Source organism: Sceloporus undulatus, chromosome 4 (genome assembly GCF_019175285.1).
Source record: "Sceloporus undulatus isolate JIND9_A2432 ecotype Alabama chromosome 4, SceUnd_v1.1, whole genome shotgun sequence".
In the NCBI taxonomy this organism is placed as follows: domain Eukaryota; kingdom Metazoa; phylum Chordata; class Lepidosauria; order Squamata; family Phrynosomatidae; genus Sceloporus; species Sceloporus undulatus.
Window position 1 is genome coordinate 132,187,896 of NC_056525.1, and position 24,242 is coordinate 132,212,137.

The following is a 24,242-nucleotide window of genomic DNA, read 5'->3' on the forward strand; positions in this document are numbered from 1 at the left end:
AGAAAGTTGTTCATTCAGGCTGGATCTTGAAGAGAATAGCAGTATTCTGGGCTGAAACTCCACCAGAAGCTTTCCATAGGAAGACTAAATTAAGATAGATAACTATACCTAGCTTTTTAAATCAGAATATCACCACCACCCTTCCATGGATAAGAGATCTCCTTACAGGATGTTCCCATGGACTCATTAATAGCAAAAAAGAAAAAAAGGAAAAAAAAAAGTTGACGTGATCCGAAACTATAAAGAACCAGAAATAACAGATCAACTAAACTAAGTAAGTTTTCAGGTTCTATATTTCCAGATATTACAGATACACATTGGCACTTTAACTACAAAGAAATAATGTAAATGGAATTTAAAAATGGTACTCTTGACAAACACACACACACACACACACTTACAACGTTCTCATAAAACATCTGAACAATAAAAGCTCAGGCATAAAATGAAGCCATCTGGATTTCCCTTTATGAAAACAGAGTATGCTAACTAGCCTCCACTTTTCTCAATAAGTTAAATTTACTTTGCTTTCCACTTGCTTACAAAAGGAGCAGAATAAGCTAGAAGCAAAGAAAAAAAAATCTGCTACCAAAATGTCTTTCTTTTTTAAAAAAGGGGAAAGCACACCGATGTGCAATCTGGCCATCAAGAACCAGAACAGGTCCAAATTCCTTTCAAGAGTCAAAGAAATGTAGTTCTGTTCTTCCTCGTGTGCAGTGGATTCAACCCTAGCCACAGAACCTCCAGAAGGGTATATGGCAGGATGTGGCTGAGAAAGGTCCTCTGGGAAATCCACCAGTCTATCATAGATCAGTCAGTTTGTTTCAGTCCTCAATGATGATTGGTTCATCATTCACAGGCTGGGGTAGATGCAGGCCCTGTAGGGGCTGGAGAACAATAGTCTTGTATGGGCGTCTTGCAGCTCGCCTGGCTTCTGAAGAGGGAAGAAACTTACGAATTCTCCTAAGTGAAAACAAAAAAGAAAAAATGGTCAGAGAATGAGTATTTGTAATATATCTTCTTGTTACATAAGCTGCTCTAGAACTGTTCCTTTGAGAGATAAGAGCATTTTCTTCTATATTATTTGTCTACAGAATTAAAGAATTTTACAAACAGCTTTATCCACAAAAACGGTCCTCTGCAGAAAGAGTTATTACAGTTGCTGATGCACAGGGAAGCCATTGAAATTCACAAATACCTGGACAATTTCAACTGGAAAGAAGAAACCCTTAAAGTTAACAAAATTAGGCTACCAGTCTTGAGGAATAGCAAAATAAGGACTCAGCAAATGCAAATGGGAAACCATTCAGAGTTAGGGGCTTTCCCAGCAGATAATGATCACCAATTAACAGACATTAATCCTCTTTTGCATTAGCCTCCTAGCCTGAGGCCAGCCATCAGCACAGAACAATACACATGCAAATCACTCCTGCATTCCCAGGCTCACACTATAGTCCTTGCACTATTTGTCTTTTTTCCTCTATGTAAGTTTGACTATTTTTCCCATCTCCTTTGCCTTCCATAATATTGTCTCCCTCCCCCACGGAAATCAGTTTGAAGCTCTCCTGATCAAATTCTTGAGACTGTTGGCAAAAACATTTCTTCCAACTGGTGTGAGACCCATCTGTTGCCAGAAGCCCCCCCCTCAAGGAACCACAGCCCATGATCAAAGAATCCAAATCGTTCTTGGCAGCATCATTTGCGGAGCCAGTTGTTTACATCTGCTATTTTCCTCTCCTTTCCTGGACTATGCCCTTCAACTGGCAGAAGAGACAAGATGATAACTTGTGCATCCATTTCTTTCAGCTTCCTACCAAGAGCCTCGTAATCCCTTCTGATGTTCTGAAGGTTGTGTCTTGCAGTATCATTGGTTCCCACATGGACCAAAAGGAAGGGGTCAGTAGGCTTAACCAGTCTTGTCATCCTGTCTGTCACATCATGGATCTTTGCCCCAAGGACACCACACACCTCTCGATACATCTTGTTAGGACTACAAATCACTACTTCTGTACCCCTCAGAAAGGAGTCCCCCACTACGACCACACGCCTCCTCCGAGGCTTAGCAGCAGGGTCCCCTGCTCTGTCCCTGAAGTCTGTCCATGCTGGTCTTCCTCGTCTTCCTTGATAAGGGAAAGAGCTTCAAATTGATTCTCTAGCTGCAAGCTCCCAGAACAATCCCTTGTTGGCCTAGTTCTCTGTGTGACAGTCCTCCAACTGTCTGCCTCCTGTGTATGTGAAGTGACCTCCTCCGCCCCAGCAACTTCCTCTGTGTGGTCCCTGTCCAAGACTGTTGGTTCTGTTCTGTCCAGGAAATCCTCTTGCTCCCTAATATGCTGAAGTGTAGCTACTCTGGACTCCAGCTGCTGGACTTTCTCCTCCAAGAGTGCTACTGTACTAACTTGCACTTGGTGCATGTGAAGTTCTCTACATTTGTAGGCAAGAAGGCAAACATCCCACAAGTGTTGCAGGTGACAGCAGCAGTTCCCTCAGTGTCCATACTGAGAAGTCTATAGTAATGACTGAAACAGAGCTATGGTCGTCCTCCTCAAAAAAATCCTCTGGTAAACACCAACGTAAAGGCCCTGATGACTTGGCCTTTTCACCAATCTCTGGTGGTGAGCTCAATCAACTCAGCCTCTGCTGTAGTTCTCCTTGGATGAAAAAGCTCCACCCCCTAGTGACTCACAGATGTGACTCACAGAAGCTCCTTCCCTTCAGCAACAAGCACGCTCTCAACTAAAAATGGCCACCCAGCTCCTTCTCCTCTCTGTGGCAGGAACTGATGACTTCCTGGGACCTGGAAAAGCCAGACATTCCCTATCATTCACTTATAACCTGTTCTAAATGCATGGATTCAGAGCAAATAACCGTTGTTTACTATTCAGCAAAATTTGCAAGTGATAAAATTTTCTGTCCCAGTCTCACATATGTATTTTAATTATATAAGATGAAGATGAGCATTCCCTCTGCATCTGTGGGCCAGATTCTCCCTCTTGCCAGGAACCACATCTGGTTACCACATCTGAATTTTTTTGTTGTGGTGGCAACAAAATTGATGTTTTCTCATTAAAATAAGGTAGGTCCTTCTTTCCTTCCAGTTCTTTTTTTAAAAGTTCAAAAGAACCAGGAATCTCTAAACCAAGTAAATCTAAACAAAACACTCCCCTAAACATCTATGAACAATGATATAAGTAATGTTTTACAATATTTGATTTGAAATACAGTTGGCCCTTCTTATACATGGATTTTTTTATACACGGATTCAAGCATCCACGGTTTGAAAATGTTCCAAAAAAGCATAAATTTCAAATATCAAAACTTGATTTTCCATTTTTTATTATGTCATTATATTTAATGGGACTTGAGCATCCATGGATTTTGTTATACACAGGGGGATCTTGGAACCAAACCCCAGCGTATAACAAGGGTCCATTATAGAAACAAAAATGTAACACCTCTGTTTGCTACTGCCTTTCCAAATGTTTGTTTGTAAAGTGCCTGACTGTTGGCCAGTTCTAGGAAAACCCTGATGCTTCATCACTGAGCAGTTCTAAATACTCAATGAGCTCACAAGCCTGGCCTCCCATCCCACAGCTGCTGCTGCAGCTCTACCTCTGGCAAAGCCCACCTGGTTTCCTCAGTGGCCATGTAGAAAACATCATCAGGAGCGTCAATCCAGTTCATCCTCCTCCTTTTCACTGGAAACATGATTCCACCACGGATTAACCGGACTTTTGTTGGGTATGATTTCCCATTGAGCAGCAAGTTTCGATTTGGTCCCTAATACAACATATGAAAACAGGGGAAAGATGTTATAGCCTCCTATAAAAAAGAAGAGTAGCAAACACTTCAGGAAGAAGACAGTGGATTTTTCTTTCTTTCTGTAAATTCCTGTTTCTATGGAAGCAAAAAGACACCCATTATTCTTCAAGTTATCACCTTCTGTATTGGAGAGATCACTGGCTGGAGTGGAAAACAGCAGAATCCTATAAATGGATGGTCAGTCAGGCAAAACACAAAGCATAGGAACCACACAAAGAGTAGAGAAACTGTAGCCTAGAACAACCTGTCTCCCTCCTTTTTCAGATGCCTATGATACAGAAACATTAACTTATTCCAGTCCTCAGTAAGCAAAGTGACAGAAGGATCTCCTGCTTTCCTTAAAAATGTATGATAAGGGAGGGAAAAATACTTTTGGCTTTCTACAGTGTAGTTAGTGCAGTATTTAACCTTTTAAAAAAACCATACCCTTTTAATAGATTTCTTGTGTGTCTTACAAAAACAAATCAAAATTACAATAAAACAAAAGAGCAGTGGTCAAAATTGAAGTAAAAAACTAAGCAAAATAAAAAATGTGCAAGGAATTTAAAAGTTTATGAAAATAGAAAGGTCTTTCCACAACCCAGTGACATAAAAATAGGAGACAGATAATCCTCCCTGGATGTACATGCCGCCACTGAGGAGATCCTTTCTCAGTAGCACCTCAGTTTAAAAAGGCATCCAAAGAAGGGCCTTGGCTGAAGTATCATAGCAGGCACATGGTATCTCAGGTGAGGAAGAGGCAGGCTATGAAGAAATTACATTTCTGCAGAGGAAAGCTGATGATCTGGGTCAGAAAGCTGTGCATGCCTCCTCAGTGGCAGCATGTACATCCAGGGAGGATTATCTGTCTCCTATTTTTATGTCACTGGGTTGTGGAAAGACCTTTCTATTTTCATAAACTTTTAAATTCCTTGCACATTTTTTATTTTGCTTAGTTTTTTACTTTGACAGAGATATGGCAGCAGCAGTGTGAAGAGGCCAAGCATTTAGAAATGTGGCAGGAAAGGTAAAGGTACAAGTTTCCCTTGCCATGAATGTCTAATCATAACTCACTGTACGGGGTGGTGCTCATCTCCATTACTAAGCTGAAGAACTAGTGTTGTTGATTCTGTGGTCATATGGCCAGCATGACTGCCCATAACGCTGTTACTTTCCCACAGAAGTGGTAACAATTTATCTAATCGCACTTTTACATACAGTGGAACCTCGCCATACGCGGGGATCCGTTCCAGATCCCGCCGTGTATGGCGATTTCCGCCTATGCTCGAGCCCCATTGTAAACAATGGGGCTCGTGCGCGGCGGTGTGGACGCGCGTGGGGCGCAACGGGCGCGCGCGCCCATTCAATTGAATGGGACGTGTCGCCCCTTCTGCGTGCCGCGGCTTGAGCGCGTATGCTCAAGGCCGCGTATGGCGAGCGCGCGTATGGCAAGGTTCCACTGCACTTTCAAATTGCTAGGTTGGCAGAAGCTGAGACTAGTGACAGGAGTGTGGCACTTGCGTCTCATACTGCCAACCTTCCAACCTTGTGATCGTCAGAATTGGCATCTTAACCATTAAACCACTGCATCTCTAGGAAAGGTAGCCTATAGAAAAACATTTTGAATGGGGTTCATGACACAGGTAGCGGTGAAGAACACATACATACCCAGCCCTCCTGAACATACAGATTTTTTACAGCAATTATTCTGATCACTGATCCCTTATGGGCACGGGGGTTCAGTGCACACAAATTGCGCCTCAAATAGACTTTGGAGCTGATTTCAGTGGAGATGGGAGTGCTGGAAGGCACAGCAACAATACAATGATAATATTTTGATTCAAATAAAAACAGTATGGAAAAATTGGTGGGTGACTGGTATTTTTAAAAAATGCTATCTTGTATAGAAACTTGTATAGTGAGTCCGTGTCATACGTGGGCTCCTTATTGGCAGCTTTCAGCATACATTGAAGCTGCCTGGGAAATGCGCGAGCGCTCCGAGCGTATGCATTGCCACGCAGCGAGCACAAGCCCCATTATATTCAATGGGGCTCACAAATGGCGCATGTGGTTGCGCAGCGAGCATGAGCCCCACTGGATATAATGGGGCTCAAGCTTATGCGTTTTTAGCTTTACCGGGGGGGAGGGGATCTGGAACGGATCCCTGCGTAAAGCAAGGGCCTACTGTATACAACTTATTATAGTTACTGCAATCAACACTGCATGCATCCACATTTTAATAAAATGGGTGGAAAACATAAAACCCATAAAGGTCCAGTGGGACCTCTATTGATTCTCTTAACCCTCACCCTCCATTTTCAGCCCCAAACCCACTTCAAAGCACTTTAAAAAGTATGTTCAAAATAGCAGTTGCAATTTCATGGTGTAGCCATCCAGAGTGTACCACTTCTACCCTTCAATACAGTTCTTCAGGCTCCAGAGCGTACCAACCTTGCCCCTAAAATAATATATTTCAAATCCACTATGTGTTGTTTCAGAGATGTTAGAAAAATGCTTTAAAATGCTGCAACAGAAGTTATTACTAGTATTTATTCACCACATTAGATCGCTGTCTGATACATCTCAGGTCAGAGAAGCAAGTATTAATTTAGTTCAATTGCCTCTTTTCAGACTCCTTCTCAGATCAAATCCAGTCTTCAATTGCATGCTAAAGTCCCATGCTCCACTGACCAACACGCAGGCACATATATATTTCACTTCTCGCTCAGCGAACCATTACATTGGCAAGTCACTCTTTCAACTAAGCACTCTTTCACTTGCCTTTTCTTGTCCCTAGTGATGATCTTCTTTCTTGTATCACAAAGACTTAATGCTATAATAGAACTCTGGAGAAAAACTGTACATGGTGCTTATTAAAAATTTGGCATTTAATCCCTGCTAGATATCCTGAAAGAGATTATGCTACTGTCAATTTCACAGAAAAAGAGGAAATGCATCCTATTGCATGCAAGCCTTATCTTTTGGTAAGGGTCTTTATCTCTGATTCTGTCTGGACTCAATGGTGCATGTTCTATAAAGAAGGCAAGGAGTGGTTACCTATATGAAAAAGTGTGCAAAGGGATCTTGCAGCACCATTGAGGCTAACTGAAAGATATGTTGGTAGCATGAGCTTTTGTAGACTTGAGTCTACATCCTCAGATACTGTACATATGGAGAAAAAAGATGCTTAGAATCATCAATGTAAGACCATCTTCATTAATGAACAAGTGGGCACTGCATAACTTGTCAACAATCTGACAAGTGCTTCTAGGAGGCTTGTAGAACACTAACCATCCTTTAAACAAAGCATATGCTCCTCATGAGTCTTGGTTTATAGAAAACTGAAGCTTTTCTCAGTTTTGGGCAAAAAACAAACAGCTATCGTGCTGGAAAAAAAAACATGCAACTAGCCAACATACACTGACCATAGAATGGCACTGGAGTAGCTACAAATGGTGTTTCAGTGCAACTTTTAGTTAGAGTTGACTACAGAGTTGCACTGGAGGACCTAGACAGTCCTAGAGAGAACATATTAATGAAATCTGTGAATAATCAAATCCGCAAATATCAAATCCGCAAATATGGAGGGATGACTGTATAAGATTTATGTTTTATAAGGAGGTAAATGTTAGAGATTTCAAACACTGAGTGCAGAAGTCTTGCAGGTAAAATGTTTTAATGTCTGTTTCCTTGCAGACAAAATGAAAAAATGGACACTGTACAAGTAACAGCACATTACTGAGTGTGGAGGTTGCAGTGTTCTGCAAACATTCAGAACAGGCCAACACTATGCCACTAGGACTCATTTAGCTCCAAGACAGGGTAAAACTAGGACTAACCATGGCAAATGATATCATACTACATTCATGTTATTTATATAATGTATATATCAAGGGTATGGGCATTGTGCAGTCCTCCAAATTTTTTTGAATTGCAACTCCAAAGCACCATCCATTCTGGAACACTATTCTATTAGTTTAGCAGAAATATTACTCTTCACTAAAAATTGAAAAGTATAATTTATTGTCTTAAATTCTTACCAATGTGATCTCTTGAGATCAGTGGAACAAATAATTCACTTTAGGAACAAAAGAAAGATCTAACCAAAGGATAATTGAATCCTTATGAAAAATGTGTAACTCTTCATGAACTAACAGAGACTTCAACTCAAAGACCCTGTGGGCCAAAGTAACAGCAGCAACAACAACAGTGATAGCAGGTATGTACACCCCTGGATCAAGCCCTTTCCCCCCTTCCCCAGCAGCTGAAGTGGAGGCAGCATCATCATCACCAACACCAACTTCTCAGTCCCCACCAAGGTAGTCCTACTGGGAGCCCTAAAAATCTTTGCACTCCACTAGAGCAACTCTTGTGCCCACCTTTTGCATCATGCCTTATCATTTGAGAACCACTGAGCTAGTTAATCCAGTCATGCCACAGTAATACATACCAAACTAAATTCTTCCATGAGTAAATCCTTGAGGTATATTTTATAAAATTATTGTGCACTGTTTGCAAAGGCAATTTATATAAATTTTCCAAGTAGAGAAATCTTCTATCAAAAACTTCAGTTAAAAAGATAAGGGAATGTCTGACGCCTGTGCTTCTTCTTTTGAGTACAGCAATATTGGTGAATGGCACATTGTGAAACCTAGATCTATTGCTCCGTTGTTCAGGAGAACATATCCCCAGCTGTAGAACAAGAATTGCTTCCTTGCCCTTTACATTGGATGAAGATAGTGAGACCTTTGCACATAAGTTTCCTTGTGGAACTATAAGCTGATTATCAGCAAATAGCCATTCCTTTGATTTAGGAAGATACTTTATACCATTTTTCCAAATAATGGACCGATTGCCTCATTGCACTGGTTCATATGGCTACCACATTATCCAGACTGTAAATCTGTTATACTTTATCCTATGAACTTCTCTGCTAACTATTCTTCAGTAGCTGTTAATCATAATTCTAGGCAGAAATTTGTCATGGTAGTGTTGCTTTGATTATATTACCCATCAGCAGAAAGAAATGCCAGAAAGAGTTGTTATTTGAAAGGTCAAGCGTGATATGCTCTTTAAGACAAAGGTTCTGCACATACTGTATGAAAACCTACACACTGTGTAGGTGGCACAGAAGTTTGAAGCTTAGTTTTCAGCACTGGGAAATATTTCCCACTCCATTCATGTATTTCATATCAGATCAGTTAGGCTGGTAACTTTCTGCTTTCCACTGATAACATTTCTGAATAAAAAGATAGAACTATATAAGTAAAATTTCTCCCAAAGTATTCCTAGCAAGGGTAAAATCCAGGCTCCTTAAAAATGAAATACCAAGTTTACACTTTTAGGTTAGCTTCTTGACGGTTCTAATATGTAGAGCCAATTAAAAATTGCAGTAATATCTGAGAAAAGCACAGGCAGACGTAATTATGCCTTACAGCTGTCTACAGCTAAAAGCTTTCGATGGTGGTCTTTACTGAATTTTGTTTTTAAAAAACAAACATTCTCTTACCATTTGTCTGGTTTGTCCGTGGTTAGGCAGACCTAACAAACAGGAAAGAGAATAGACCTCGTAAGACACCGTTGCTTTTCCAAGACAAAAAAGAATATACAAGATCAAAACAACAAGACTATGTTTGCAAAAACGGCTCACTTTCCAAAACAGGAATCACTTTCATATTTGTTGTCTTTGGTGATTATCTAAGATTATCTGATTAATTAACTCACAAAGCATTACCAAAATACATACTTTTACTACCCAGTTATTTCTGTGGTAGTCAATGAAGCTGGAAAAAAGGAGTGTGTACACTTGCTGCAGTAAAATACTTGGTACTTGCCTGAAGAGTTGAGACTGCATGCTATTTTGGGGGGAATGATTGGGGAGCTTCTATTACTGCAAAGGGGCCTGAAAGGGAGACTGGTTTTGAGAATTTAGTCTTAGGTAGACTTAGATTTTTGTTTTTATAAATGAAAGCTATCAAGTTTTTATTAGTAGTTTATCCATCGTCAGAGGAAGAGAGAAAAAATAGTTTTCTTATTCTATTCGAAATTCCTTACTGGACATGCTTGATTAAAAAAAATTAAAGGTCTACTTTCAAGGGAAGAACATATGAACAACTTCGGGGTGAAGCTGGACAATATGTTCAGCATGTTTTTTTAAAAAAGGGGTGCCCGTATGTAGAAGTGGTAAAGATGTCTGTCATGCCTTTCTTTACCTGTGTTGTGTATGTTGTGTGCCTTCAAGTAATTTCCAACTTATGGCGACCCTATCATGGGGTTTTCTTGGCAAGATTTGTTCAGAGGAGGTTTGCCCTAAGGCTGAGAGAGTGTCATTTGCCCAAGGCCACCCAGTGGGTTTCATGGCCAAGCTGGGGATTGAACCCTGGTCTCCAGAGTTGTAGTCCAACACTCAAACCATTATGCCGCACGGGCTCACTTTCCTTACCTACATATACTGTATTTAGTTAGCATTCTCAGTTCTGTGCTTGGTCATTAGAAGCTACCTTGGACTTAATTTGCAAGTTTAATTGCTAAGGCATATCTGTGAGGAAATGCTGTTGTGGGAAGGAAATTCACAGGGAACATGAAGTCCACTTAACATCTAGTTTAATCCTTGGTGTATGAGTAGACTCTAGTAACTTCAATCCTGAACAAATGGTGGAGCAAGATGAGGTACTGTAAAAATCCATTGAGCTGGACCAAGGTGTCAGTCTTCCCTCAACTTCCAACCCCCAACTACTAGCTGCAGTTGTGCCTCCCATCACGGCTATGACCTCCCAAAAAGAGAGGAAGAGAGGGGTACAGAGGTGCCAGAGACAAGAATAGAACTGTTCAGTATTGGCATCCTTATGTATCATAGAAAAAAGAAACAGGCAGAATTCAGGCTTGCATGATCAACTTTTGGTTTTTTTTTTACTAGAACTATGAGGTCTGTTAACCAAAGTCAAACACATAATATTGGTTGGGGGAGGTGTGCATATACATTGGACTTAAGGGAACAGACTGCTTCAGTGTGTGTATGATTTCAGAAGAAGAACTGAGTTCACAGTCTTTTCTCATAAAATTTCACTTCTTGTTTTTCCAAGCAATGTAACTCTGGGGATTAAAACCCTCCCAGTAATTTACCAATAAATTACTATCTACCTTCTGCCTGCCTTGGTCCAACATCTAATTTCTAACACCGACCAGGCAGATGGTCAAGCCCACAGGCAGATTTAAAACAGCCACTTTCCACAGATACATCTGTATCTGCTTCACTAAGCTATCCAACCTGCCTTTCTGCTCTCCTTTACATCTGGAAAAATGCAGCCTTTTAAACCATCCACACCTGAATGTGGAGCAACATTTGTTATGGGAAGACAAGCCTCACTGGTTATGCAGTGTTCCTCCTAGCAATCTTAACAACAGTACCTCAAAGAGACGTTTTTCATTTTCTTGCTAACCAGGACTGCTCAAGTCTGTACCTACTGGCAAGAGATCCAAGAAATCCCTTGTCCCTACTTTTAACTTTAGGAATATTACCAGGAGTATGTTAGACTCTCTTTTCCTACCACTTTTTAAACTTCTGGAATTATAGCAACAGTATTTTAGCACTTTCTTCTTTCCCTGTCTCAGGAATCTTAGCAGCAGTTCTTCAGGGAGACCTTTCTTTTTTTCTATTATTTTTAAAAAAATGTTTCTTGATGTGTTATGTACCCTTTTGCTTCTAGGAAATTCCTGTTTAGAATTTCAACTTGAAATTGGCTACTGGAACTTGGAAAACAACCTAGAAAAGCAGTGTGAAAATTTGAGATTTCTGCAACAGTTTATTTTAATTACTTGTAGCTGGCCTCCATTCTGCTTCTCACAAGTTCTCCATTTACCATTTTTGTGTAAAATTCAGCAGTGCAACCTGGACAACAAACAGTCTGATTTTTAGACATCTAGTGTAACATACTGATATAAAAATAGACCCAAACGCAAGAACATTTTCTTTTACTGTAACACATACAACTTGAAGGCACATACACCCACAGTACATTCCCACTCCCTTCCCATGTAGAGGGCCTAAAAGGAAAAGAAAAATCAACCAACAGTGGCAACTGCGTTGTTTTTTCAGCTCTTGAGTAGAATCCAACAGGTGTTAGGGATGGGACAGCTCACTTTATGCAATTATTATGTAGAAGCACTAAAATCTCCTAGTTGAGAAGGCCCAAGGCTGCATGGGCCTAAAGGTCCCTACTGGGGGCAGTCCATGGAATACCCTTGTCAAATTATATGCAGGACCCATACATCTGGAATGTGTCCAGAGGAGGGCAACCAAAATGGTTAAGGGTCTGGAAGCCATGCCTTATGAGGACAGACTTAGAGAGCTGGATATGTTTAGCCTGGAGAAGAGATGATTAAGAGGTGACATGATAGCCCTGTATAAGTATTTAAAGGGGTGTCATATTGAGGATGGAGCAAGCTTATTTTCTGCTGCTCCAGAGAATAGGATGTGGAACAATGGATGCAAGCCACAGGAAAAGAGATTCCACCTAAACATTGGGAGGAACGTCCTTACAGTAAGAGCTGTTCTACAGTGGAACACATTTCCTCTGAGGCCAGTGCAGTCTTCTTCTCTGGAGGTCTTTCAATAGAGGCTGGATGGCCATCTGTCAGGGGTGCTATGATTGTAGGTCGCATGGCTGGGGGTTGGACTGGATGACCCTTGTGGACTCTTCCAACACTATGATTCTATGAGCTGTAGCAACAGTGTCTGACTTTCTGAAGAAGTGTGCTTGCTGATTATGAAATGAAAAGTGTGTTTTGTAGCTGCCTGGTGAAAGTGGGTGCAGTCAAAAATTATATTTGGCATTGTGAGGCAGTTTCTTGTCAGAAGATTAATGCTTTTACTGATGGAGAGTGGTGGAGTCTCCTTCCTTGGGAAGTCTTTAAGCAGAGACTGGATGGCCATCTGTCGGGGATACTTTGATTGTGATTTCCTGCATGGCAGGGGGTAAGACTAGATGGCCCTTGCGGTCTCTTCCAACTCTATGATTCTATGAGAATAGGTTTTTGAGACTTGGAAGAGACCTTAGGAACCTCCTTCAGTATTGGAATTGATGGTGCCAATTTGTTGTCTGAGGAGGCTTGAAGAGGGGGCCAAACGGGTCTGGGTCATTGAAGGCTCGAGCTGTTGCCCCACAGTTGGGACAGGTATGAGGAGATAACCAAGGCAATATGAAGCAGCTTATTTTGGCCTGAAGGGCCTCAGTCTGGAGGGCCTCTTCTCACCCAGGTAGAAGAGAAAATATGAGGGATCTTAGCTCCACTAGATACTTTTTGAAGAAAGTCTTGGAGCCATAAGCCCCTGGAGACAGAAAAAAAGAACTGAAAAAATGCTGAAATGCTGAGACTTTCTAAAGATCCTTCCATGATGGCAGATGAAAAGGAACTAGGTTTTGGAGGGAAAGCATAGCTTATATACATGTGGGCAAGGAGAAAGACTTACTGTGAGAATGCAGCTCTAGAAGCTTCCAAAGATCACACAGGTATAGAATGACCTCATATGTGAGAATCACAGAGAGCAAGAAGCTAAGAATTGTTGGGCTGGATTCTGTGTTTGTGCATGCTGACAGCACAATTGTAAACCTCCTTTAGGATAATCTTATTGAAAAGCACAGTATAAGCCTTCAAAAGAAATTAATTCAAAATAATATAGTTTGGGGAAGGAAGTTATTTAATTTTATGATTCCATTCCCTCAACCTGTCTAGAATACCCCCCCCCCCACCGAGTACTATTTGGGGCAATGAGGATGTTACTGAGACACATGCACACAACACTCTCATGATGGATGGGAGTTTCTGAAAAGTGAAATATTGAAGGCACAATTTCAAACAGTTCCAAGATAAAAGGTGTCTAAAGAAAACAGGATGGATGTCTAAAGAATTTTCAACTGAGCTAGGATTTAAAAGGGACATGTACAAGAAATATACAGGGGGGAAATCCCAAAGAGGAATTCAAACAAATAACTAGCACATGTAGGAAGAAAGTCAGAAAAGTTGAAGGGCAGAATGAGCTCAGGCTAGAAGAGAGATTAAAAACAATAAAAAAGGCTTTTTTTTGGCAATGTCCATAGCAAAAGGAAGAACAATGAAATGGTTGGGCCACTGCATGAAGAAGATGGCAAAATGCTAACAGGGGACAGAGAAAAGGGAAAACTATTCAACACCTTCTTTGCCTTGGTCTTATCCCAAAAGGAAAACAGTGCTCAATCTGGGGGAAATGGAGCAGATGATGCAGTAAGGAAAATGCAGCCCAGAACAGATAATTATTAAGCAGTTCAACTGTCCATGTTGGTTTTATGTTTCAAATGGCTTGGGACTTGGCACCTCAAACATTGCCCCTTCCTATTTGCATGCTCTGTTCAGTATTTGAGATATTATTCCAAATCCCACAACTAAATGAGATATAGTAAGCTACCATGAAAAGTAGGGTTTTGCTTTTGTAGTGGCCTCCATTCAGCAGCCAGTCACCATAGTGTAGTGGTTTGAGCATTTGGACTATGACTCTGAAAACCATGGCCATGGGTTACCTTGGGCAAGTCATATGCTATAAGCCTCAGAGGATGGTGACAGTAAACTCCCTCTGAACAAATCTTGCCAAGAAACCTCATGATAGTTTTGCCTTAAACTTGCCATAAGTTGGAAATGATTTGAATGCACATAATAACTCTCTTCTTTGGGATATCTTCCCAAGTAAAGTTCATCAAGCCCCAGTCCTTTAGCTGTCTAGCCAAACAGACCTATGCATGTGCCTTCAAGTCACCTCTCACCCTCTGGCTACCCCATGAATTAGCCTACAGAACCTAGTATTTCCTTACCAAAAGTTTTATAGCTGACTGTTCTGTTGGAGTTTTTTTGAGTTGATCCTCCATGATTTATGTTCTCTGATATTTGTTCTGTTTTGAGATGTTAATGTTATAGTGGATATGTATTATATGATGTTTTTATGCTGCAAACCAATTTGAGTTCACTTGTAAACATGGGATGATGGGGGTTAAGTTTAATAAATAAATAAAGAAACAAACAATACATACAATTGCATGCATGATAATCTCATATAACATGCAGTTCTGTGGGGAAAAGAAGTACCATTTTATCTTCCAATATAAACATGATATAGAAAATAACTATATGCCATCTTTATTATTAATTATACACCACTTTTTTCTTATTAATGATTGGACTGGCAGAAAAGAAGGAATCCAGAACAATAGTATCCTGTGATCCTCTTCACGTGCATTTGAAATATTGCACTCACATGGCAATAAAGCCATCAACAAGGGAAAAAAAATATTTTCCATATACAGAAAAAATATTTTCCATATACTGATGTCAGATTTAACTGTCTTTAGGCTAGCACCTCCTTGGGAGAGAAGCAAGCAATGCTTGCTTCAGAACATGCTAATTTTTTGGCCAGATTAATGTCACCCAGAAGTGATTTACTTATTTATTTATCTTATATTTCTGCTAACAAATGGGACTCAAGGTGGCTACCAATAGGCAGAAAATGCAGTACCACTTAAAACATAAAACAAAGAGTTATGAAAATCAACTTTAACAGTAGTTAAAATATTTCATTTAGAGCAACTGATTAAAATATCCCTGGATTAAATTTCCTTTCCACAGCAACCCAACCTGTGCCTGCTCACAAAAGGACAACAAGGATGGGGCCAGTCTACCCTCTCTTGGTATTAAAAACATCTGTATAGGATTTCTAGCATATGTTCAGTTCCTCTTAAACAGAAAAAAAATGGATAAAGGCTGTAAACACTAACAGTTCTGCTTAGCTTTTTCACTGCCTACACTGAATGTAAGCATTTTCCAGTTATGTTGTATTGCCTCACAATGGAGACATTTATAACTTTGATGACAACAGTGCTTGATCTGTGCTCAGCTGAACATAATCACAGCTTCAGGACCTTTTACCACTGACAGAAAAACAATTAGACTTGCTACACTTATGCACAGAAGCCTATAACCAACAGAAATGAAATCTTGACTCGCTGAGAAGCCTACAGCAGGGCACATACCTATTGGGGAACGTGCATTTTACTACAAGCTTTGTGTACACTATTTCAACTCATATACCAAAGATATTTTACAGCTGTCACTTCAGGACAAACCTAAGTCTTTCACCATTCTGCAAAAAAAACTCCAAGAATTTCCCTGTGCCAATGCATACAGTGTTACATAAGAACTACTGGTCTTAGTCATAATAGTGGACTGGCTGCACCACCATGTTGTATACTGTATAGCAAGACATCACAGTAAAAAACATCTCCTGTTACTACTTTACAAGCATTACAGTGAGCATTACAGTTTATGAGAAATAATAAGGACTTAGCTACTATCATCCATGTATAAACCTTTGATTCAAACAGTCCACAGCAAACTATTTAGAAATTTGGTATAATACATTTTCAAAGTGCATAGGAAATCTTTTATTCAGCTATAATTTTCAATTTCATTTTTACTGTCTAGCAAAGTTTTAGCTGTGGAAATCATATACAGTAGCCCCTCCCAATTTTTAAGGGATCTATTCTGGAGACTCCCCCCCCCCACGAAAATGGCGACTTGCAAATATTCGAGTCCCATTGAAAACAACGGCACGTCCCTCTCCACTTGTCCCTCCCGCGAAGAGCGAGACCGCAGACTCCAAGCTGGTGAAAAGGGAGGGACAACTGTATTTCTATTTTAAACAATATTTTTAACTTCATTTTCATCATAGCTTACAAAGGGGCTCTCTTCCCCATTAAATGCATTTCATTCATATAAGACACTACAATGTCAAAAAAATAAAAAAAGAAAAGAAATAAAAGGTATAATAAGTTTTGAAATTTATAATAAGTTCCTAGCACCAGACTTTTCCATTTCACTAGGGTAACTCCTTTCACAGAAGAGCTATCTTTAGTAGGAGCCTGAAAGATGAGAATTAACTAGCAAGATGTGCCTTTATAGAGATATAATGATGAAGAGCTGATGCTCTACAGCAGGTGTGGCCAAACGTTGTGGGTTAGTAGGCTACACTGGCAACAAGAGACCTTGTAGACTGCCTTTATGAGCGTACCGTTCCATGCAAAAGAAAAAAAAGAAAGAAATCCAAAGTCCTTTAATGCCCCCAAACAGTAGGCATTGAGACAATTTTACTATATTTTTGGCATTCACTGGGCCATTTTAACTTCAGGAGACTTTTTTTTTAAACTTCCAGATAACTTTCTGTTATAAAGAAGGCCTATTCTAGACCAAAAACAGCTGGGTTGGGGGGCAAAAACATGGTAAAATTGCCTCTGCACCCTCTACAGACTGTTTCGGATACTCAGTGGCCAAAAAGACCAACAACAAATAATTTATTTGGGGGGAAATTGTGTACCCTAGGGCTACAAACACAGCTTGTGGGATGCATGTGAACCATGAGCCAGCCTTTCCCCACTGAAAGTTCACCCACCCATGGTGCCTTCAACTGTGAAGAAGCTTCAATAGAAGCTCATATTCTCCCAAATCACAAAGAACACATGGGGGAAGGAATTTCTTCAGACATTCAACCATAGAAATTTCAATCTTTTAAAGGTCAAAAACAAGTGAACGGAGGTTGTTAAGCAATATGTATGTAGACTCTTAAAGCAGTTTTGGCCAAGTGCCTGAACAGGTGTTTATCCATTACATCATATTTCTAAAAACCATAAGATGTAAGTTTACTATCTGTTTATAGAGCTCATAACTATAACTTTTGTTGTCTTTAAGCTAGTTTTGAAGCCTCTGTCAGAAAAGCTATCTAGAGACACTTCTATGATTCCTTTAGCTAAATAAAGTCAACTCTCCTTATCCACGAATTTGTTATACATGGATTCAAGCATACACGGCTTGAAAACATTCCAAAACAGTATACATTTCAAATAGCAAACCTTGATTTTCCATTTTATATATGGGACACCATTTTGCTCTGCCATTATATTTAATGGGACTTGAGCATCCACAGATTTTGTTATTCACGGGGGATCATGAAACCAAACCACAGTGGATAACAAGGTCCCACTGTATATTGTTTCAAGTGATAATTTACTCTACCTAAAATATTTTCTGCTATATGAAGAACCCATGAACGTTGCTACCTGCCTACAATTGGCTAGCTCAAAACAAACATGGGGCACGCATAACTGAGGCAATGCATATTGCTTATAACACTTTTGACTTGTTTTTTGTTGCAGTGTTCACTGGGATTGATTCAACAGTGGAAGACATGCTGTCCTATTGTTACACATTGATCAGGATGGGTTACTTCTGGAAACTTACAGAATCCAAAGGATTTTTTAAAGGTCTAGAGGATTTTTTGGCTGACATGGCAGGAGCTACTGTGAATACCCCTGTCTCACTGAAGAATGGTGAGGTGTATAAGGCTATAGAAAGAGTAGCTCCAAAGCAGTGTCTCCAGCTATGTGGAACCCAAAGGACTCTCTGGTTTTTCTGAGGTGCTCAAAGCAATGAAACACACTGGATGAGAGCTACAACAAAAATGGCTTAAGTCTTGATCTGAAGAAATTTTCCAAGCTCTGCGATGGCTTCAATGGCAAATGAAAAGAAGGATGAGTTTAACAATATCTAAGCTCAAACCACCAGATAATTAATAATAATCTTATTTAATCATAGCATGTTCACCTACCTTGATAGTCACTCAAGTCAGAAAGAGTAACAGATCCTCTAATAATTTTGACCTTACATTTTGACCTCAAAAAAGAAGCACAACTAATGAATCTGACTCACAAGAAATTATTGATTCTTATAAAATTATTGATTGGGCCCTGGAGCTTGGGACTGCTCACAAATTTTCAACAATTGTTTCATGCACAGATGACTTGCAAGTTTGGGCAGAGCAACCTTGGAATAAAAATAGAAAGCGCACTGTTGGAATTAGATGGATCAAAGAGCAGAATACTAAGATAGATCTAACTGATATTTTACTTGATCTATTTATGTTACGTGGTCCAGGTTTGTCACTTAAAGGAGGTGAAATAATAGTGGCATTCAGAGCCAATGCTTTAATAACCAGAAAAGTCAGGAAATCAAAATGTCTAATTTTACATTTCACAAAAGGCAGTCTTGCATGGCACCATCTTGCTTGTTGACAAATAAAAGGTCTATTAGCTATCAAGTGAATAGTCCAGATATCCTGCAAAAGTGGAAAGCAATGTACGAAGATTGAGAGAAATAGATAAACTACTACTGGGCCTTTCAAACAAAATTAATTGTTCTAAAGGAAAACTGTTATGCTTATCAATCCAGATGACTGAATCCATACTTCTTAATTGTGGACCACACCTTCTGCATGTGTTCCAATTTTGTATCTGTTTCTGTGTTGAACAGGCCATTGTCATTAGATGACAAGTCTTTGATCATGTAGTGTGCTTGCTAATAGAGCCCTGAAGACTGAAGCCAAGCATGTCTTTGAAGGGCCATGGTGCAGGTGAAAGATTTACCACCATGGTCTAGTATGTGGCAAGAGGTCATTATCTGCTGTCTAGACAATTTATGAGCTTTGGATTGGAGCAATGAATTGTCAATCTTCATTTCCCCAATTTACTGAAAGAAAGAGGCAACTTCCCCCAGAGTAGCTGGTGGCCTGTGCAGGCCAGGTAATTCAAAATCTTGCAGATGAGAGAAGCAGATGGAAAGAACTTGCTTTGCACTGAATCTAGTTTCTTCCCCACTTTATCACTTGGCAATGAGTGGGGTCTTCAAAATACCTGGCATTACACTGCATCTATGATAATGGAATTGGCTTTGGATGTTGACCAAGCCAAACCACACCTGAGTACTGAAGACTATAAAGGGCTTTGATCTTGGTGGACGTGGAAGGTATTGAGGAGTCACTCAGGATTTACAGATGACCTGGAATGGTTTGGTAGCATAGGTAGTGCAGAAGGTATTGTGATTTTTATCCCATCTTTCCCCCCAGATTGGGGCCCAAATCTGCTTACGACAATTAAAAAACATCATTAAAAATCCACAAAATACAAAAGATAAAAAAATTAAACAATCAGAAAAAAATTAAAACCAGGTTAAAACATATATTAAAACACACACACCAACACAACAATTAGCAAGATGGGCCTTATATCAAATGGCTGTTGGAACAGAAATGTCTTTGCTTGTCTGTGAAATAGTAGGTAGGGTGCCATTCTAACTTTTCTGGGAAGTGAGTTCCAGAGTTTGAGGGCAGCCACTGAAAAGGCCCTAGCCTGTGTTTCCACCAAATGTACCCGCGAGGTTGGTAGGACAGAGAGAAAAGCATGCCCATTAGATCTCAGAGTGCAGGCTGGTTCATAAGGGAAAATGTGGTCTTTAAAATACAGTACATTGAATCTGAACATAGTGGAAAATCAGGTCATTTATCTGAGGCTGTGGTTGTATGATGGAGAGATCTAGGGACTTTGCCATTCTCATCATCTGGTCAATGAAGGCTCTGACATTGTTCATAGGAGATGAGGGATCTAGTGGCCCCCACAAAATCAGAGGGGATTTTCTTGTTGGAATGATTACTGAATCTGAATTAGACCTGGAGTGGGAGGCTGTAGTAGCTGAGGTTGGAGGTTGTAATGCCTGAGATATGGCATAGATTTCAATCTGAGTTGAAAGAGCAGAAACCAAATTTTTCCCTACTACTTTCTTCCTGTATGTATTTGACTACAACCTCCCCTTTTCCATCTAAACAAAGATGAATGGGATTTATAGTTTACAGTACTGCCAAACTGACTAGATTTTTCTACAGTGAGGCATACTTCCTTTTCCATTCACCTCCATTTTCCTGAATATATCCAATAGGATAAATATCAAGAATTCAAAATAACATCCATATTGGTGTGGCAGTTTGACTCAAAAAACAAACAAACAACCTACTGAAAGTCCTAATGTATTAAACCACCACTTGCCAGACATATACTTTAAAGACTGAATTGACACGGAGACCTTGTCCTTGTTTCTTGCTGTAACACGACACATGTGACTCTTCCTTCTTCCCCGGGTCCCACTGCTCAGGTTGACTCCCCACACACACACCCAAAACACAGAACAAGTAGACAATTGATCTTGTTACACTCTAATAAATTATACCCATAGCTGTCACAGGCAAAAAGTAACTCTATGGGAAAATGTGTTACTTCCTAAATCTGACTGTTCCTTATTTCAGCTATAATTAGCCAGGTGGCCTCAGCAGTGAGGCTATGGTTTGTCTACCAGCTATAATTGTTCCTAGACCAGCAGAACATGGAGATGATAGTCCATGCTCAGATAATGCCCTGACTGAATTACTGTGATACTCTCTATATGAAGTTTTCTTTGAAGAATTGGCATCTGTTGCACAAAGTGGCCATCTGTAAATGTGTAAATTTACAGCACTTTATAAATACAGTAAAGGTTAATAATAATAATAATAATAATAATAATAATAATAATAATAATAATAATAATAATAATAATCCGTGTGTTCTCAAGGGCAGAAAGAGGTGAGCATATCACTCTAGTTTTGAAATATCTGCACAGGCTGTCAGTGAACAGTTCAAGGTGTCAGTTCTAGTCTACAAAACCCTAGATCAGAACCCAAGTACTTGATGAGTCACCTTCCTTCATCACAGACTGACTGGTTTATAACATCAGCTAAAGAGGCTCTGACTGCAATACACTTGATGAATGTTTTCTGTTGGGCAACTACCTGTGGCTCTTGGTGATGGCATCCAGGCAAGTGCTACATCTGTTAAGGTGCTGATCTTTATGATTATTTGATTGTATTTTATTACATACTAATGGTCTTAGAAAACACATACACAGTGTTTTCTGTATACTGTAAGTTGTCCTGAACTACTTATTTTCCCCAAAGATGACACCATGTTCAGAGGCAAAAACATTGATCTGGCTGCAGACTAGACATGCTGTAGCATCTACAAGATCAAGTAGAGAGGAAACAGTGGTGATCACTCTCCAGGTAGGGAAACCTTCCTTTGGAGTGGTGGCAAACCAGAACATTTATGTTAGGTATTTCAAAATCCATACACATAAAGCAGACCTGGTATAGATATTCACAATAGCACAACATTTGTCATGGCCCACCAAAGTTGATAAGTTGCATGGCCCAACCTCCACAACTCACTATCACATGTTTCCCTGGCATCAATGCAGCAATCCTGAAGTTGTCAGCCTTCCACTCAGTTGCTCACCTGATAACGGCAGGGCACTAGAGCAAGTATGGCTACTATGTAAGGCTGGCAGCTGTCCCATCCTCTCCCCACAACACTTGCTGGCCTGTAAATCATCTTACCTTGCAATGACAGCAAAGTATATGCACAGTCTACATGCACTTTCAAGCATTTAGGGGAGAAGGTAGTACAACTTCCAGTTCTCCTTCAAGTGTGCTCATGAATAAATGGTTTTATTTGGCGGCGGCAACAATATAAGGTGCCACTGCTATGGGATGAAACTCTTTGTCAGCACCAATGAAGTGAAAAGCAGGTACTGGAGGGGTGAAGTTAGCTTTAGAAAGCCAACAGAAAGCAGCTGGTCCAAGCTCCCTTTCCTGGCTACAATAAACTTGGAAATGGGTCTGCACACTACAGGTATTTTTTTATTAAATCCAAAAGTAATGTAGTTCTTTTTTTTAAGCCAATAGAGTTATTCCTCTCCGAATGGAAGACTATAATTACCAACATACTATAAATTAGAAATATTACTAGAAATTGTGGTATAGAAGAGGAATGAATTAAATTCACAATACAGCATATGAAATACAGGAAAACTATGAAGGGGAACCACATATATGGACATTACACAAGCAATATTTACGTACAGCACAAAATGAGTGGGTGAAGCACAAGAAAGGAAACTTGGAAATCCAACAGGTGAAACAAGAAAAACCACATTCTTCTTTCACAAGATGAGAACAAATCCAAGATCTTACCCTTACTAGGCATCAAAAGGCGCTTCTTCATGTTGCCTGGTATAACAGTGTGAAAAAAAAAGATTATATCAATAACCCAATACAGTATTATTTTAACAATTTGAACAGTGTTAAATATTATCTGTACAGGGATTTATTTATTTTGACAGAGGTATTGATTTAATTTAAGCAGCAACTGTGGGCAGTGCCGAGCAATATTGTTTTGTTAACAGTAACCCATACTGATATGTATAGCAGGTACAAAGCTAGATTTAAAAAGTCCCTCCTATGGACCATAGCACCAAATGCATATCTGTAGGTACTTGGGCATTTTTATATTAATTGTAGGAGAAAATATTAGAGGCTCATGAAACAATTTTGCTTAACTATCATGTTAACAATATATATCTCTCTTTAAACTAAATTTCTTACCATGCTGCCTCCCTCTGTAACTACTTTAGGGCATAATTATTGCAAATATTTAAAAATACTCACAAGGTTTACCATTTCATAGCAAGCTAATGAAAGTAAGGAAAAATACACCACTGATCACATACTTAAGCATGCATAATCTTTTTTTTATGGCTTTAGTAATCAGTCGTGCAACTCTGCCATACAATCCTGCTTTGTTCATAAAATATTGAGTCTGCAAGCAGATCACAATAAATACAGTCACAACAGTGAGAATGGAAGATTTAGAGATGTGAAGACCCGTGGAAAAATTAGGAAAAAAACAATGTTTGTCTAGGTTTTTTCTTGAATCATGCTAAAATAAAATATTCCATAATTTATTTTCTTCCTTTTAATTTTTTTCTTGTTTTTTCTTGGTCCCCCGCCCCCATTTCCCCAAAAATGAAGAAAGAAAAGAAACCCAGAAAAAACAAGAAAAAATTGAGGAAAGCAAGAAAATTATGGAATATTTTATTTTAGCACGAGTCGGGGGGGGGGGGGGGGATGTTTTTCCCCTAACTTTCTGCAGGCCTTCACATCTCTGTATATACTGTTGGTAGAGAGGAAGTGATTTACATGTTAATCTGTGTATTGTTTTGTTGTTGCATGGCAAGGTCTCAGGGTGTCTATTTAATTAATGACCGTTCCGGATCCCTCCGTGTAAGGGGAATTCCGCGTGTGCTGGAGCCCCATTGGAAATAATGGGGCTTGCGCTTGCGGCATTTGCATATGCTGGGTCTTGATTTTGGTGTTTTTCAGGACTACTAGCCAAACTTTGTTTACTTTAAGGGTTTCTTTAATTTCTTCTTTCCTGTTGAAAATGTCCAGGTGTTTATGGATTTCAATGGCTTCCCTGTCTGAACAAGCGACCAAGAAAATCCAGCAAATGCTGCGCTCAGTAATGGACAGGAGAGAACCTCTCACGGCTGCAGGCGTTTACTGCATACCATGCAGCTAAGGACAAGTCTATATAGGGATCACCAAACGCAGTGTTCTACCACGAATCAAGGAACATAAGAAATACTGCAGACTGGGTCAGCCAGAAAAA

At 39.8% G+C, this 24,242-nt stretch overlaps 1 protein-coding gene across 1 annotated transcript in view; it reads right to left on the reverse strand.

Moving 5' to 3' along the window:
* Positions 1–275: 275 nt before the first annotated feature.
* LOC121928421 (metastasis-associated protein MTA1-like) overlaps positions 276–24,242 on the reverse strand; it is a 92,224-nt gene continuing 68,257 nt past the window's right edge. Inside the window, 4 exon segments of the mRNA XM_042463088.1 lie at positions 276–963; positions 3,629–3,780; positions 9,311–9,342; positions 22,766–22,801. Of these exon segments, the coding sequence (XP_042319022.1) occupies positions 825–963; positions 3,629–3,780; positions 9,311–9,342; positions 22,766–22,801 (359 nt within the window). The 3' untranslated portion in view covers positions 276–824.